At 33.4% G+C, this 18,449-nt stretch overlaps 1 protein-coding gene across 12 annotated transcripts in view; it reads left to right on the forward strand.

Moving 5' to 3' along the window:
- RAPGEF2 (Rap guanine nucleotide exchange factor 2) overlaps positions 1 to 18,449 on the forward strand; it is a 294,557-nt gene that overhangs the window by 186,801 nt on the left and 89,307 nt on the right. For 2 of the 12 annotated variants that reach the window (XM_051965609.1, XM_051965611.1), the window contains exon 1: positions 3,028 to 3,393. The exons of 7 other annotated variants lie outside the window; for them this stretch is intronic. In XM_051965609.1, coding sequence (XP_051821569.1) covers positions 3,334 to 3,393 — 60 coding nt within the window. In that variant the 5' untranslated portion in view covers positions 3,028 to 3,333. Of the gene's footprint in view, positions 1 to 2,332; positions 2,468 to 3,027; positions 3,394 to 18,449 lie in introns of those variants that run through there. 3 more of the 12 variants (XM_051965610.1, XM_051965613.1, XM_051965612.1) reach the window with 3 other exon arrangements.

The following is an 18,449-nucleotide window of genomic DNA, read 5'->3' on the forward strand; positions in this document are numbered from 1 at the left end:
TTTTTTAAAAAATATACATTATTTTCTTCATGAAAGATAGATATAATAATTCATTGCTTCCCTGGGGGTTTTGAGAAGGCTTAATTAAATATTTGTGAAATACTTTGAAATCTATAAATGAATCACTCTCTAAGTACTAAATATAATTAATTATTGAGGAGAATAGGCATTTCTTTAAATTTCATAGTAAGTAAAATTGCTGACTTTAAGTGGAGAACTAGCATTATGAGAGTAAATATGTCTGTAACAGGACTATTATATAGCTGGGGATATCACTAAAAGAATATGTTGTGTTCTTAAATATTTGGAACAAATAGCAATGTGACATGACTGAATTATATAGTCAGCAATTTTTTTCGGTGGGGGGGGTTGTTCTTGTCAAAATTTATCAGGATATTTAGAGCTGTTTGGAAGAGGATACATTTTTGCCCTAATCAAGGAGATCCCATGGAGTGCCTTGGTTTCTCTTGTGTCAAAAATTATTAGCACATATCTTTCTTAAAATATTAACATTTATTAGTTAAATGATAGTACTATTTGGTTACTATTGGGTCTCAGATATTTATTGGGACATTATTTTGTGGACTATCAGTGGCAAACCCAAGGTAGGTGACTTTGAAACTGTATCATGTGTCAGGATTTGAACCATTACACTTTCCTGATTAAGATAGAAAGGAACAGATTATTAGCCTTAAGTATCAGGAAATAGTTTATAGCCAGGTCTGAATACCAATTATATCAGGTCAACTAAGCTGGAAATTAATAGTAACCCATCCTACTGGAGATTGGGACCTGGAAACCAGCTATCAGACCAGTCAGGAAAATTTGACTATATAGGGCAGCAAAAGTTGAATTCAATTTTATTAATTTGATTTGTTCTGTTCCTCCTTCCTTCTACAAGACTGGAAACTTTTTGAGGACAAGGATTTTGGTGTATGCTTTTTTATATTCTGTAATCACAACATTAAAAGTTGTCATACAAGTATACTACTTGGCTTTTTTTTTTTTTTTTTTGCTAAGGCAGTTGGAGTTAAGTGACTTGCCCAAAGTCACACAGCCAGGACATATTAAGTGATTGAGTTCAGATTTGAACTCGGGTCCTCCTCACTTCAGGGCTGGTGCTCTATCCATTACACCAACTAGCTGCTTCATTACTTGGTTTTTTAGGGGAGGTCTGACCAAGGTACTGTGTTTGTAAGTAGGATGAAGAAAAAAAACAAATTTGAGTTCATAGCATCATAGATTCTTAGCCAGATGGATCCTTAGAGATCATTTGGTTCAATTCCTTATTTTATAGATGTATAAAGGTCTCAGAGATTAAATTTTGTCCAAGGTCACACAGGCAATAAATGGAAAAGCTTAGATTAGAACTTGCTTCATAATGCCAAAGGAATTCTTTCTAGGGAATTGCAAAGTTCAGAGGCTATGTAGAACCTGATCATTTAAAAGCTACTTATAAGCTTTCTCTGGATTATCCTCTATTTTGTATTATGTCTTGTTTCCCCTCCATAGGGAGAATAATCAGAATGTGAAATTAAAAAAAAAAAAAAGAAAAACATTTTTTTTTTACTTTAAATGTATTATGTTCTATATTTATCCAGATGGGATTAACTGCTTTTTATGTAGAAATCATTCAGGTTTTTTTTTTTTTTTTTTAAATAGGGTAGTATATGTTTTATCCTGTTCTCGCTAATGTATATTGAATAGTGTATTAATTGATGATTGTGAAAAACGAGTTTCTCTCTCCCTTCTCCCCCTCCTTTTTTGCTTTTTGAGGAGGCGCATGTCTCCCAAAATCATGCAAAGCTTGTCAAATGTGCATTTTCTAAATACCTAGTTGATATTTGTTTTCTGTGGTACTGCAAGGTATTTGGAGGGTGGGGAGGGGGAGAGATGTTGTCAAATCCATTTCTTTATCTTTCACCTTGGTGAGGGAAAAATCATATTTTAGTTCAAAGCTGTTCAAGTAAGTCCCTGCTCCTTATTCCCACCCTGTCTCCAGTGATATTATTTGGAGTCAGCAATCAATGGATTCCATCCCTCTGGGACTTGCTTAACCTCCAGAAGCTGATATAATACAGGCAAGAGCTTGTTACTTTATCTAAATTGTCCATCTCTACCTTAATGAGTGAAATGGTTAAGTGTGCATGTTGGGTGGGTGGGTGGGGGGCGGTGGCCGGGTGGGCGAGCCTCAAGGAATGTCTACCATTTGAGCTGAATATTTCAGTGTATATGGGGAGAGGGAGGGTGAGAGAGAAATCCACTTACATCACTAGAACTGCATTGAGTGTGAGCCTGTGCAGGTTAAGAGAGAGACTACAGTGTCTTGCTTTCTGCAGGAAGCAGCAATGCCGTTTGTTTCCTAAGAGGAATTTTTTTATTTAGAAAAGGAAGCTTTCTCTCTACCCAGGAAATGGCTTTCCTTGTGCGTTGCTATGCCAACTGCCTGCAGCCATGGTCCTCCAAAGTAAGCACAATAATGTAATTATATCGGTGTATTGCATCCAGACTCATGATTCTTGAGATTTTGTGTGTGCATGTGTCGTGTTTCTGTTAGTGACTCTCTTGGTAGTAGACGTGCTTGCATTGAGAGTGAAGGACAGACATCATTAAATTAAATGTCCATCAATGTCATGCTGCTAAGATTAATTGTGCAAACTTGGTTAGTTGAGTGGAACAGAGATCACTGGTCACCACTGTCAGCATCATTAGCAGCCAGGGAGGAGGTCGGTCCCTGTTCACACGCTCTGCCCTGATTTTCTCTCTCTCTCTCTCTCTCTCTCTCTCTCTCTCTCTCTCACCTCCTTCCCCTCTTCTTCTTGGTTGGAGGGGGTCTGTGTGTGATTGCAAATGAAACAAGAGTATTAACAATGCTTGACTGAATGCTAGAGGCTGGTTCCTACACCATCCTGACTAATATAATACTGTATTAAGCCTTTTTAAAGGGAGTCTGTGTGCAGTCAGCCATTTTAGCTTTTTTTTTTTTTTTTCCTTCCTTTTCTTTTTCCTCTTGTTCCTCAATCTCAAAAATGGTCTTGTTTTCTTGGAAGACTGTTAGTTGTGCAAGGTTTCACCAGGCTTGTGACAACCTAAGATGCTTAGAGTTTCAGGGTTATAAAAATGGAGACGAACACCATCGTTTGGATGGCTTTTCGGTACTACAAGTGTGAGAATTTTTTTAAGCTCACCAATAGTGACACTTTATGCTGCAGCTTGGTTTCCCTCTCCTATTTTTTTCCCCCTTTTTTAATTTAATGCTATAGAGGGTGACTTGCCATCCATGAGAGATTGGTACATGATGTGTAAAGTCAGTTCAGCATATGTTTCTTCATTATGAAACCACTAGCAATACCAGCTAACCATGGAGTTATGGGCCAGCAGGAGAAACATTCAGTAAGTATTGCAAAATGCTGCTTGTGCTATCGGTAGGATGTCATAGCAAACTGCTTTTAAATGGAAGCTGCTTCTCTTCAGGGGAAAGGATTTTGGAGGGCTTAATGGGGTTTTGGTGGGGTGGGGAAGTTTGTCTGACTTGTTTATCCAGTTTTTTATTATTATTTATTAATTACATTTTTATGCTTATTTTAGTTAAGATTTTTACATTTAAAAATCTTTATTGAAAAGCATAAGTTAATTGTACTAATCAAAACTGAGGAAGATAACAATTGGTTTAACTTAATGGAAAAAATGTTTTATAGTCCATAAGTAAAGTTCATACCATGAGATATGTTGCTGAAAATAAGCTTTCATATTGTGGAACTAAGATGTAACTTTTAGTGAAGAGGCTTTGGCTATTAATTTGGAAGTGCATATATTAATGAGACATATATGATGATTTAATATATAATAAAAATGTATGTGGGGGGGAGGGGAATACTAGGGGAAAATGCCAGAAGTACTGGTGTTTTCTAATTGGTCCCATGAGTCATTTACACCTCTATCATATTGTAATCCCAGGAGGCAGTTAGTGTTGTTTGTGAGAAACACATTCATAAGTCCAACACCAAGTCTTGGCCGCAAGTGTCAAGAAGATTAGCTTCATTTTGCTACTTGTATAAAAGCATGTCCAAAGTTCATTACACCTTTCCAATTTGCCTGATTTATAGCACGTAATTTGAAGTACATTGAAATTGCTTCTAAGAAGTTTAGTTGATAGTGTCTGATTTTCTTGAAATTCATTTATTCTTAAATTTGGGATCTTATTGTAATTATTGTTGTAGTTCACATTCTTATGATGCTTAAAGGCTTAAAAAAAGCTCTTTTCTCACAAGAGTATGGATGTCAATTCAATATGTGAACTATATTTTAGAATTGTAGCATGGAAGTCGTGGAAGGATATATAGTACTAAGAAACTTCCTGAATAAAAAAGTTCCTAAATATGGGGAGATTCATGGCTAAGATTTGATAAATTCATTGAAAGGAAGAAAAACTCTAAAAGCATATAGTTTCAATCAAAAGGCTGAGTTCCTTGTCAGTAAAACAAAAGTTAACTGATGGTGTTTTTTTTTTTTTTCTTTTTATAATTTCTTCTTGGGAAAAAATGATTTAATTTTTTTATTTATTAAAATTACATTATTAGGTTTGAGAAAAAAAGAAAGTAAAAATAGATTTCTTATCAAGCATCTCTAACGGTTTTGTTTTTTAGTATCCAGTACACATTAATTATAAGCATTTTAAACTATCTTATTTGTAGGGACAAAACAAAGAAATGAATACCTACTTTATTCAGTTTGGTACTTTGATAGAATTTTTGAAGTATTTTAATTATTAAATGCATTACCATTGCGTAAATTAAAAGCTTTAAAAAGTTAGTAGTATAAATGCCTCTATATTCAATTGGCAGTAGAGATTTCACTCTTTAAACTTTTTTGCTAAATAGCCTTTTGTTTGTTTGTTTGTTTGCTTTTAAATTTAGGGGTCATTTGATAAAGGCATTTTTAAGTAGTGGTATAAGTATTGAGTTACTTCAAGGAAATGTTATATGCATCAAAGTAGGGTCTCCCCTTTTAGAACTGTGCTAACAGAACATCACCTTTGACATGTAAGGCAGTAGTGTGATGCTTGTGAGTTAAGTTCTTTGCCAACTTTATTATTTTAAAAAATGGACACTGTTGCCTCTCTTGTGTTGCCTTTTCTCATAATGTAGAACATTTTAATTGATTTGCTCTACAAGCAAGAATTTAAAATTTGGAGAATTATTCTAGGCATATATAGAGCAAAAAGACATAATAGAAAGAGATGGTCTAGGAATCAATCAGAAAGACATGAGTTCAAGTTTATCTCTTGTATAAAGTGGTTTTGTGACCCTGAGCAAATACTTCAAAACTCAGTGCTCCATACAACTCTCCAGAATTTTAAGCTACAGACAACATTGGTTGATCTTCATTGGCAGTGGAGGATTTTTTCATCAGAAGTTCCCCAAAGAAATGAAAGCACAGAACTGGTCCAAATCTATTTTGATCTTAATCTCATTCTCTCAATTGTAATATAGTTAGCCTTTTCACATCAGTGCCCTATGATCTGGAAAATATATGTAAAATTTTTTGGACCTCCTTTCAGTTATCATAGAAATCTGGATTTTTTCTTTCCTATTTTTTTTTTTTTTAGTGAGGTGTATATAGTACCTTATTATAAAATATGAATTAAGTATTTGGTCATATCTGTTGGACTTCATGATGTCATCTGTAGCTTCCACAAAACTCTAAAAAATCCTTATTTAATTTCTTATGTTGACCATGATATTGAAACCATGAAGGAGAAAGTTGTGATGTGGAAGGAAAAACTATATATATTTTAGAATTTGTATCTTTCAAAGCTATGATTTATTATTGGTTGATTTTTGAACTGGTAAATGATATCACAGTTGATAGCTTTCAGAAATGAATTTGGGTTCTTTTGACAATACTTTTGTGAATTTTCCACTTGGTTGTTCAGAATATGCCATTATCACAATAGAAAACATTTTAAATTGAATAGAAAATCCTTTCCATTGGAATAGAGACTGGAATATAGAATTACCTAGATGACTGAGAAGTCAGACTTTCTCAGCTAGTATGCATCTGAGATTGAACTTAAATTCTCATCTTCCTGACTTCCAGGATGGCTAATATCCAGTTTCTTATGATCTCTTATTTTGCCTTGTTTTTACCTTTTCCTAATGTTTCTGGGGAATATTACATAAGTTGATCACCAGCTTTTATTATGGGAAATGTTATTTCACTTGGAAGAAAACACTTTTAAAATATGTGTACGTGATGCTTTTTTGAGCAACAAGTAGTAAGAGTTTAAAATTATGATTTGGGGTATAGTTCTGTGTATCTGTTAGTAAGATAATTTGTTAATCTTACCACCTGAAAGTTTCTTTTAGTTTAACTACTGTATTTCTAGAAACTCCTTTATTCATTATCCTACAATTACTTCAATTATCTAGTGTACTGTCTCATATCTACAAAATGGGTCCTAGCTATCTTAAAGATAATATTCCTTAGAAGATAACTTATTTAAATGCAGAGAATAACTTGCTCATTTGGCCAGATCTGATCCAATTAAAAGAAGATATAATCTGATTAATTAACACTGAGAACTTTTATCACCAGAGTATTAGCTATTTGCGCTAGCTAATTTCAACTTTTGGAGTATGACCTCAAAAAAAAAGTTCTTTTTGAATTAGCAACCCTTGACTTAACCTGTATTGACATTTCAAATGCATTTGCTACACAGAATCGCAGGTGGCCTTCAGAGTGATATTTGAGCTAATTTGTGCTTGAATTAATAATAAAAAAATGGAAAAGCACTTATTAAGCACCTGCTGTATGCCACATTTATATGCTAGATATTAAATATTCATTTAATCAGAAAAATTATCATTAATATAGTGATATTATTCATGTAATAACTACATGAAGGGTACTGTGTAGGAATATAAAGAAAGGCAAAATACAGAAAGGAGGCATCCCAGAACTCAAGGAGCTCCATTCTAATGGAAAAATACATGGATTTTTTCAATTTGTCACCACCATCTTTAAAACATGCAAACACATTCACATACATGTATACTATTTTGGCTTTACCCTTTCTCGTTATAGTATTATCTCTTTTCCTTAACAAGATCCCTGAATGTGTAATCTTTATTTTGCATCTACCTTTGTGTCTATCTTTGTCTTTTAATTTTAGTCATCTGTAAATGGCTTCTATTTCCTTTTATCATCCTGAAACTTCTCTCACTATAGTTACCAGTAGTATCCTTGCTAAATTCAATGGCCATAGCCTTGTAGTGTAACACTTGATGACCACTTAATATTTTTTTCTTTTTTGATTTCCATAACCAGGAATATCCTTGTTCTTTTTTTATCTCAGGAATTCTTCATTCTCTTTCCTCTTTTACTCATATTCATCACCCTCATTCCCTGATTGTAGATCTTTCAAGTCATAGGCCTTTTGCTGATTTCACTTTACAGTTATTTACAGTCATCTCTCATGACTTCAAACACATGCTTCCCAGATCTAAATCTCTGTATCTGAGATTTACATCAGTTGCACATTTCTAATTGGCCAGAGAAAATACTTAGTTTAATGGGCCATTATGAATTCAATTTATAAAGCATTTATGGAGGGTCTACTGCATTCAGAACATTCTGCTAACTAGGTACTAGCAATATGCAAAGTTCAAATAAGATTCCAGCTATGCTTGGAGCTAGAATAGGAATAATCTAAATACCTAGAAACTAAAATTACATTACCTCAAATAAATATATTAGAAAAGTAAAATTAAAAAAAAAAAAAAGTAAAGGCTGTTCCTGTCAGGGAGAATTAGAGAAAACTTTAAGGAAGTTTGGTTTACCCATTGGCTACTGAATCTTTAGAAAATCCTGCATTTTGCTACATACTTATGACCCTAAAATATTTTTATTATTTCACTTCATTATTCTGCAACTACTTTATCCAGTCTAAAATCCGTTGGTTCATTTCTCATCTCTATGATCTCTAGTCCTATCCTACCTATCTCTGAAATCATCTAATACAATCTCTTTATTCCCTCCCTCATGCAGTCAGGGTTAAGTGACTTGCCTAGAGCCACACAGCTAGTTTGTGCCAAGTTTCTGAGGCGGGATTTGAATTCAGGTTCTTCTGGCTTCAGAATCAATGCTCTGTTCACTGCACTACCTACCTTCCCCAAAAGCTCTTAATTTTTCAACAGGCCCAGAGAGGTTGCCCAGGGTCACGAAGGAAATAAATGACAAAGCCCTGTTTTATACCCTAGTATTCCATCTCCAAATTCATTACTCTCTTTTGTCTTACAAAAACTCCATGATCAATCTCTGCATCCAGAACTAAAGCTACTGTTAAATTCTGTTTTTCTAGTTAAATCTTACCCACGCCTCAAAATTTAGCTCAAGACTTTACTTTTTTTGCTATCTGCTCCTTTCCATACTAATCTCTTTTTTTCCTCTGAATTTCTATTGTCACATAGTATAGTATATACATGTTCTCTAATTTGAGCATTTATAATCTTGACTCTTCCACTGCTAATAAGAATATCAGACACCCCATCTTCTTTCATATTCCTTTCCATCACCTTTGATCATGCTCAGTGCATAGTAAATGCTCAATATGATGCAGGTGGTAGCCAAAAGGATCTGGGGTTAAAATCTTGATTTAGTACTGTCTACGTACACAGTATATATATTTTTTTCTTTTTTTTTTCCCTGAACTAAAATTAGGTTGGAACTATAAGTGATAAGATATTGTCTTTTGGGTTTTATACTTTTTGCCATGGCTCCATGGCTTTTTCTTTGCCTAAACTTTATTGTGCCTAATGGAAAGCTAGCTATCTGTGGATAGATATTTCCTATGTATATAATCCAATCTCTTGGGGCAAGATTTCCAATGTACTGACAAAAAAGGAATCTTGAAACCATGCAATGTACTACATTGTTTTATTCAAGGACAAGGTCACCTCACTAGTCTCCTTTTTGGAATCATTCCAAGAAACTCTGGATGAAAGCTCTATATCCTTTTCCCCTTGGTATAGAACAAGAAATTTGTTTTCAACTTTTCAGCATATAGGGTTTGTTTTCAGATATTCACTTCAAAGAATTCCTGCATTATTATAGATATTTTTGGCAATAAAAAGTCTTTTAGGAAAAGGAAAGACATTTCTCGATCTTATTTAAAATCTCTTTAGTAAACAATCATTTCAAAATCAACACTCCTATAAATATAATCAAACAGGATTGGTTGGGAGAAAGATGAACAAAAATGTTAATGAAATCTTTGATTTTGACTTTTTCCCTCTCCTCCAAAGTCTTACTTTATGAATTATAAATATTAATATAAACATTAATGTTTGATTTGCTCAACATTATACTCTATGAATATATACTGATGAGTTTTTCATTGAATAATATCTTCAGAAGGATCATTTAGGCATGGTCATGATTTGACAATTTCAAGCCACATAACAATTTTGTTTCATGATTAAAAGTCTTCCAGAGATCATGTTCCAGCCTTCTTCAATATCCTTTTTAATAGACATTTTTTGTCAGAATTTTAAAAGATTTAATCCAAATTATTTTTCTCACACAATTTTAAGTACTAGGAAGGGTATAAGTTTGAGAATTGGATTCAAATTCAGACACTACCACTTTTGACCTGTGTTAATCATGGACAGGTTACGTTCTCAAGATCTCAGTTTACTCATCAAAACCATTTTGATAAAGTAAAATAGAAAAAAAAAGTTGATTATGAAACTGCAAGTCTATTATGTATAACTTGTTTTTCCTTTTAAATATATAATAAAGTTATTGTGTAACATCCCTCACGTTAGAGATGGCTAACAATGGACACAAATATAAATATATATATGTGTGTGTGTAAATATGTAAAACCATATTCTACATACTCCTATTTATTCCTTCTTTCTCTGTGTCCTTTATGCGTCCTTTGTAGTAAATTTGTATATTTACAATAGTCAAAATGACTTGGTTGTTCAAAGTTGTTCTTCAAAGAATATTGCTGTTATTATACACAACATTCTCTGGTTCTCATTTCACTAATGTCCTCAAACCCATCATTTCTCATAGCACAGTAGTATTCTGTCTCAATCATTCCCCAATTGACAGGCATTACTGCAATTTCCATTTCTTTGCCCCCTCAAAGAAAGCTGGTACAAATCTTTTAGATCATATAGGTTTTCCTCTTTCCCTAATCATCTTGGGAAACAAGCCTAATAATGATATTACTGAGGTGAAGGCAGTTTATAATGCTTTGGGCATAATTCCAAGTTATTCTCCCAGATGGTTAGATTAGGTTAGTTTCACCTAACAGTGAATTAATGGCCCAATTTTTCTATATCTCCTCCAATATTTGTTATTTTCCTCTTCTATCATTCCAGTCATTCTGATAAGTGTAAAATGATATCTCAAAATTGTTTTAATCTGCAGTAAGTTTTTTAAATATATTATCTTATTTGGTCCTCATAACTACCCTGTGAGGAAGGTCCTATCATTATTACTATTTTATAGATGAGGAAACTAAAGCTGAGAGATTAAGTGATTTACAAAAGACCAGAAAAGTAATAAATATCTAAAGCAGTGTATAAACTCAGTTTTCTGACCAACTGTCAGAAAATGGGAAGAGTGGGAAAGATGGAGTTGGCAAACTCTAGTCATGGCCATGTTTGGTACAGCCTGCAAGCTAAGAATGGTTATTATATTTTTAAGAAAAATAAAATTATATTTACAATTGTAAAAGGCTTTCTTACCTCTGCAGGTCAGTCTCAAAATAGACTGCTGACCATATTTTGGGGACCTCACATAAAAGATCAGTTCTTCCTTTTTAAATTTGGCTTAAGTGATTTTGATCTGAGATCCTGTTTATCATGTGGAAATACTCTTCTCTCACTTTCACCTTCTCCTTGTTCTTACATGCTGCTGTGACAGTTGCCACGACTTAATAGAATGAGATTGGCAGTGTTATTCTAATAACAGATGCTTCCTTTTCTGTTCTTGGGTCCTCTCCCTGAATCGGAACTGCCACCAAATGATGCCTTCTGTAAAAACCATAGACTTAGAGGTACAAGTGGTCTTAGATACCATCTGGTCTAACCTCTCATTTTACAGATCAAAAAAATTGAGCAAGAAAAGACAGGTCAAATGACTTGCTGGATGATGGTCCAATGGTAGGTACTGTGGGGACATGACTTGATTCTTTGTAACTCAGGGAAAGTAGCAATGTCATAAGTAATTTATTATATTTTCTCATAAAATTTAGCTTTGTATTAAAATGATACAATTTTATTGACTTTTACAGTCTTACCCTTTGGGTGGGGTCTAGAAATATAGGCTTGGCTGGGATCACAGAAGTAATTATATGCTTTTGCTCAAAAGGAAGGATAAAATAAAGTAAAGGTCAGGGACAGGATAGGACAGGTGGACTGTCTGGTGAGGGAAGGGGGCGTGCAGGAAAAGCAACTTTAGATGGAGTTAGAAATATGTAGAATTGTGGTTCATCACACAGTATTCTTATTACTTGTTGATGTTTGCTGGCACAGGGATTTTCTATCCAAAAAATGATGCTCAGAAGTGAACACAGTACTAATAACATGATCTGGCCACAATGGAATATACAAAGAAAATACCGTATTTCCTTGTCCTGAAAACTGTGCTTATTAAGGTGCACATTAAGTTTTTTGATTGTCATATCACAGTGTTGACTCAATTATTAGATTAAAAAAAATCTACTAAAACCCCCAAATTTTTTCAGACAATTTGGTTTCTAAACATGTCTCACCTGTGTGCTTGGAAAATTTATTTCTTGAATCTGTATAAGACTTGAAATTTATCCCTATTAAATTCCATCTTGTTGGGTACAGTTTAGTTTTCTGGATTGTGACAGTCTTTTGTCATCTTGTCTATTATCTGCCTCTCCTGGCTTTGGGTCATTTGTAGCTTTGATGACCATTCCATCTACACTTTCTTTCAAATCATTGATAAAAATGTGAACTAGTTCCTGACCAAGAACACTTAGTTTCCTGTGATATTACTAGAAACCTTCTACATTGATGTGGAACCATTAATGATTATCTTTTGAATCAGTTATTCTAGCTCACATCTGCATCCTCTTCTCCTCTTTCCCCTTCTTTCCACCCCAAAATAGCAGGTAATACTTTATCAAACACTTTGCTATGGCTGATGTATTTATGCCTGATAATTCTTCCAGTTTCCCATTGTCCCACAGATTGTTTCTGTCTATAGCTTCATAATCTTTTTTTTTTTAATCCTGCTTAGAAATATAAGTAAATTCTCCCTGCATTTTCCATTTATAGATTGAGAAATCCTGGAGGAAAGAATGGTGCCTTAATTTATCTGTAAGATCCTTCAGTATTCAGTAATATATTTTACATATAGTCAACTTGTGCCTTTTTCCATTTTCTTCTGCTAGCATTTGATACATTTCTGACCTCTGGGTTGTTAACAGACTTAAGACTTCCATTCATAGTCATTAGGGAAGAGAATTGTTTTATCTTCAAATGCTTTATAGTTGAAACAGGAAGAAATAACCCAAAATACGGAACTGAACATTCAATTTGATTCCCTCTTTGCGACTGTTTTCCTCACCTTAGTTGCCTTGCTCTCATTGGGTTTTCTGGTAATCACATATTCCATTTTATTCCCTCTGCTTTATATAGTTTTCTAGTAGTTCCTCTTGCAGGTTCACAATAGTTATTTCTTGAAAAGAATTTTTTAAAAGTTTTGTTTTTCTTGTTTTGTTTTTTTTTTTCTGTTGAACAGTTTAAGCCTGAGAATGGGGGGGAGGGAGGATGTGGATTTGGAACTAAGTAGTGCTAAACCCTGTTAGTTATCCAGCGATTTTTAAAAATTGGTCCTCAATTGCCTCTATCAGGTGATGTTTCACCTATGCCATTCTAATCCTGAAATAAGTTGTTGTTGTTATTATTATTATTATTATTATTATTATTATTATTTTTTGGCTGAGGCAATTGGGGTTAAGTGACTTGACCAGCGTCACACAGTAAGTGTTAAGTGTCTGAGGTCACATTTTGAACTCAGGTCCTGATTTCAGGGCTGGAGTTCTTTCCACTGCACCACCTAGCTGCCCCTATAACTTACAATTTTCAAAAATATCAAATCCCACCTTCTGGATATATTTCCCTGAGACCTTTAACCACCTTACCCTGCTATATAAAAGAATACTTGTTACCTGCTAGTCCATTACCAACAACCTTTGTTCAGTCCAACTACTTAGTATTTATTCTTAACTGCCTTTTCTTTCATGATGAGGTATATTTTTAATTTCATTGTCAACAGACCTTCCTTTTTCCTATTCTCTCAATCTTAATTCATAAACCACTACTTTGATGAAACTTTTCCTATTCTGGAATTACAACTCAATGTAACACTAACCAAACATGATAAACATTTTTTCTTGAATAAGGGATGATTTTATGCTTTTAGTCATTAATATATAGTTGCATATTTATGTAGTTTTCATATCTAATTTTACATGACGCTGGACTCAGAAATTCTGATCACTGTTTCTGCTTCTGACACATACTAGGACAAATACTTTGTACTCTAGGTATTTTTCACCTTATAGAAAAGTATAGATATTGGGGCTTAGAGTGAATTCAATTTTCTGGCCACATGATAACACATGTTTATTATACCTGATTCTAGTCCTCATTCTACCTCTATCCCCCAATCTGCCTCATCCTACTAATAGAGAGGGAGGGAATATGTTTTCTCACTAAGTCTATGCCGTCAAAATTAGTCTTAATAAAAAAATTTGTATATTAATGATTAACTTAGCTATGTGGACTCTGATGTTCCTGACATTTATAGTATTTTAAATTACCATGTTTTCGGTTTGTTTACTGCCAATTTTAAGTCATATCATATAAGCACTGCCATAATGATTCACTCAGTAGCACCACTTCCTACTTAATGCCTTGTCCATGACACTGAACAGTGCCAGCTGTTAAACCACTCTGCAATTTCTACCTTAGAAGAAACTAAAATTATGGGACAGGTAGGATGATGGAAAATGCTCTTTAGTGCAAAATGAAAATAGTGCAGTAGCATAATTTACAATTAAAATTTTAGGATAAAAATTTCAACAAGCCAGCAAAAATATTTACAAAAAAATTTGGTATCACTGTGAGAGCTAAGTGTTTCTCACCTATATGTGGGCTCATTTTAAGATTCCAAGTAAGACTAAGTCCATATTTTCTAGTCTTCTCTTGCATATTGTTTTTGAAAAGTATACTGACTTTTGTAGCCTTCTAATGGTCATCTTAAATTTTTCTTAACCCTGTTTTGGCATTGTATTCAATGCCAAATTCAAGAAATTCAAGAAATGGTTTGCTGTGCGTAATCTACCTAATTGCCCATCAGGGAAGCATATTAATTAGTTTACAAGCTAAGATTGATTTACAAATGTCCACAAAAGCCCCAAAACATCTAAAAAGCTCCAAGTACACATTATTAACCCTTAAACTACTGGCCAATTTCCATGTATTGCTGAAAATTTCAAATTGAGTAGATTTTATTCATTGGAACCTAGTTTTGAATCAGAAATTCTCTATTTATATAAATCTTCCTTAGTAAACATTTTTTGTTCATGTTTTCATATATCAGAGTTATAAATTGAAATGAGGTACTTAAGTCATCAGATCAGGGATCCATTAATTTTTACTAAAGTTGTCAGAATCTAACCTTTCATAATAAGTGCTTAATGGTCTGATGATATCAGACCATAACCATAAGCCTCTTAGGAAGACAGGGTAATAAAATGTGACTGTAAAAATCCTGTGAGAATTTTAATCTTTTGATCCTCACTATTTTTATAGATGAAAATAATGAGTACAGCCAGAATAGTGTTACTTTTTGAAGTGTTTGTAAAAAATGTAATTTTTCTTCTGATTTTTTCAGTAATCAATACATTTTCTTCTTGAAAAGTCAGGAGTTAAGTGGGAGTAATGGTTTTCCTAGACTTTATGGGCCTGGAAAATATATAGTATCTTAAAGGAGTGCATTTTCTTTTTTTCATTTTGTTTTATGTTATGATACTTGATGAGTAAAATATGCATTCACACCCATTAAGGCTATTCCTCGTCATAATCCTTGTTGAAGGGTAGGACAAGTATTACAAACCCCTTTTTAATGGAAAGTGCAAATTCAGACTTGGAGAATTTAAATGATTTTCCTAAGGTTATATCACTAATGAGAGCAGAGTTGGGATTGAAGGTATTTACACCTTCACAATAATAAGGTTTTTTTTTTTTTTTTGCAATGACTAAATATTAAAATGATTAAATTATGTGAAACATTTACTATTCTGAAGAAGATACAAATAGCTCATTGTTCAGGGAGGGCATTTGTTAAGCAACTTAATTAACCTTCAACATTTCTTCTTTCCTGATATATTGATAATAACAGAGACTATGTTGGTAGCCTCTTGAATAAATTTTGATGAAATTGAAACTAATGGGCTTAATTCTTTAGAGTACTGTAATATAAAATCATAACACTGATATTTGTTCTAGTGCTTGCAACAAATATATTAAAGATATTCTTATTTATCAAAGCAGTTTGAGAAACATTATTTAGGCCTTCTGAAGTTCTTAATCTTTAGATTGGTCCCTCATTTGTGTTGTACTGTGCTCTCTCTCTTTTTACAGATAGTTGTGAACACTTTCCTAGATTTAGACAGCAGAAAAAAAATTAGTTCTCACATGCATTAGCTCTTCCCTGTCCACAATTTCCATCTTTCACATCTGTCCCTCTGCCAGGTAGAATACTTACATCTAGAATATGTTCTCTGCTCATGCCTGCCTTAGTGTTGTGCAGACTTTTTTAGGTCAAGAACTTAAGTATTATTAGGCACGTAATAAATGTTTGTTTAAATGGAATAAAATGAGATACCCTCATAATTATAATCCTTTTAGCCAAGAAAAATGGTTTCATTTGCTCTTCCACTAGCTGTAGTTTGGAGCACTTTTTCACTAACAGAAGCAACAAACAAAGTAGGGGAAATAGCCTGATTAACCCAGTTGCTGTTTTAGCATATGAAGCATAATTTACCAAAATGATGTTAACTGTATTGTAGTAATCTTTTAGAAAATTGTTCAGGAAATCATTGACGTTTGATTAAGGAGTTAGAAGCCAACATAATAAAACAGCCACCTTCTCTGGGTTATGAAGAGCATGAACACATATAATGATATTTATTTTTCTTTTTTATCTAATAACTTTTATCAATTTTAATCGCACATAGAAAATACATATTATTTTGAGAAAGTGTAGTACAACCCAAATGTTTACTTACTCCATTTTGTGTCTATATGGTTGGTTAAAACTTCCAGAAACCATATTTTTAAAATCTTCTTTATTCTAACTGAATTTTATTTCAACAAACATTGTATTTAATAAACGTATAATATTTTATTAAATACTATATGCAAAACATTATTAAGTGTTTGGAATTGAAGGACAAAAACAAATATCCAAGCATTTCATTTGCCATATTTTCCTTAATATCCTTTCCTAAGGGAAGAAGCAAAACATTTGTTTTGCTCAGTTTACTCAATGACTTGTGTCCTTCTCTTGACTTTGAAAATGCAGCCATTAGGGATATTTAAAAGCATCCTCCAAGTCACTTGTGATGAGATAACTTTAATGTTGATCTGATAGGATAAAAAGTTACACAATAGAATTTTAAAAGACCAATAGCATTCCTAAAAGGCTCTGAGGATTGGGGGAAAAAAGGAAATGATTACCTCAAAAATTAGTACTTTTTAACCCTAATCCACTCCCTAAGAAAGAAAATTATATACTCATAGTTTGACTTTATCACCAGTTATATGGTAGCAGAAAAAAAATTTTAATTGATTCATAAGCACTAGTAGAAATAAGTCCTAGGAAGTAACCATTAAATTTTGTACCATGCAAATCATTTCAGAAGGACTTAATTTTCTCCCACTTTAAATGAGAGAATCAAAACAACAGAAATAATTTATTGAGGCTTCAGGAAAACTTTAAGAGACCATCACTGTGACATTATCATTAAGTGATCAGCTTGGGGTATGGTGAAGGACTACACATTACTGTTTGAAATTCATCACCAACTAATGACTAGCAACTAGGTGACACAGTGTATAAAGGGAACCTGGAATCAAAAAGGCTTGTCTTTCTGAATTGACATCTAGCCGTAGACACTTCTGATTGTGTGACTGATCAAGTCACTTAACCCTGCTTGCCTCAATTTTTCCCAGCTGTAAAAATGAGCTAGAGAAGGAAATGACAAACCACTCATATTTTTTGCCAAGAAAACCCCAAACAGGGTCATGAAGAAGATATGACTAAAAAAACTATTGAATATCAAATAATGATGGGAAAATAAGTCAGCAAAGTCAAATGGGCCAGAGGTAGACACCATGAATTCTCTAAAACTTGATGAGTGTTTTGGTTTTATTTATTATTTTTTTTGGGGGGGGGAGAAGGGAGAGGTTGATGAAAAGGCAGTGAGCATGCAAAGGAAATATGGCAAGGTCTAACTTAGAGAATGGAAGGGTTTGATGCTCAGAAGAGAGGAAGGGTGAGCTAGCTACAACATTAAGATCTTTTAAGTATAACAAGGTATATGCTTGTTTATACTTAAAAGATCTTAATACATGCCTGCCAGTGCAATGGCCTTGGGAAGCTTTTGATGCTTTCATCCATAGGATGATGGACTCACTCCAACATTAGTCAGTTGAACAGCTGACTGCTCCTAACACATCACCTCCCACTTGGGAATTTATAGGGAGACACACAATAAATTAGTTAATTATTCTTCATGATGAATTCAAAGAGGGAGATTTAAAAGAAATAAAACATCTGAATATTGAACTCTTCTTTCACTTTAACTTTAGCTATTATCAATCACTTGCTCATTCTAATATTGCCCTTTTAGTTTCAAAGAAAACATTAATTTTTCTTGTGAGTTCTGGCTGATTTTATCTTTCTAGTAGTTCATTGATTAGAGATATCCTATTAACATAGGAAAGTAATACTCAGTGGAATTCATTAAGAATGAACTTAAATCTGATAGGCAGTAATTTGAATTCAGTTCAGATGAATTCAACAATTAATAAATTTAACAATTTAACTTAGTTGTTATTAAGTACCTGATGTGTACAATGTATTGTGCTTAGATGATGAAATTGAATAAGAACTTTCAAGTTCTATGTAAAACAACATTGCTAACACTCTAGAATGTGAAGGAATATTTTGAAGTTATTTAAGTAATTTTTAAAAATGCCATGTCATATACAACATACATTTCCATAGGGTCAAGTGCAAAGTAATACTGTTGTATTACTGAAGCCTTTACTCTAGGGTCCATGCTCAACTGATTAAAGTCTGGAATGCTGAATTAATGCTAGTAG

The sequence above is a fragment of the Antechinus flavipes genome, chromosome 6 (assembly GCF_016432865.1).
Source record: "Antechinus flavipes isolate AdamAnt ecotype Samford, QLD, Australia chromosome 6, AdamAnt_v2, whole genome shotgun sequence".
Taxonomy (NCBI): Eukaryota; Metazoa; Chordata; class Mammalia; order Dasyuromorphia; family Dasyuridae; genus Antechinus; species Antechinus flavipes.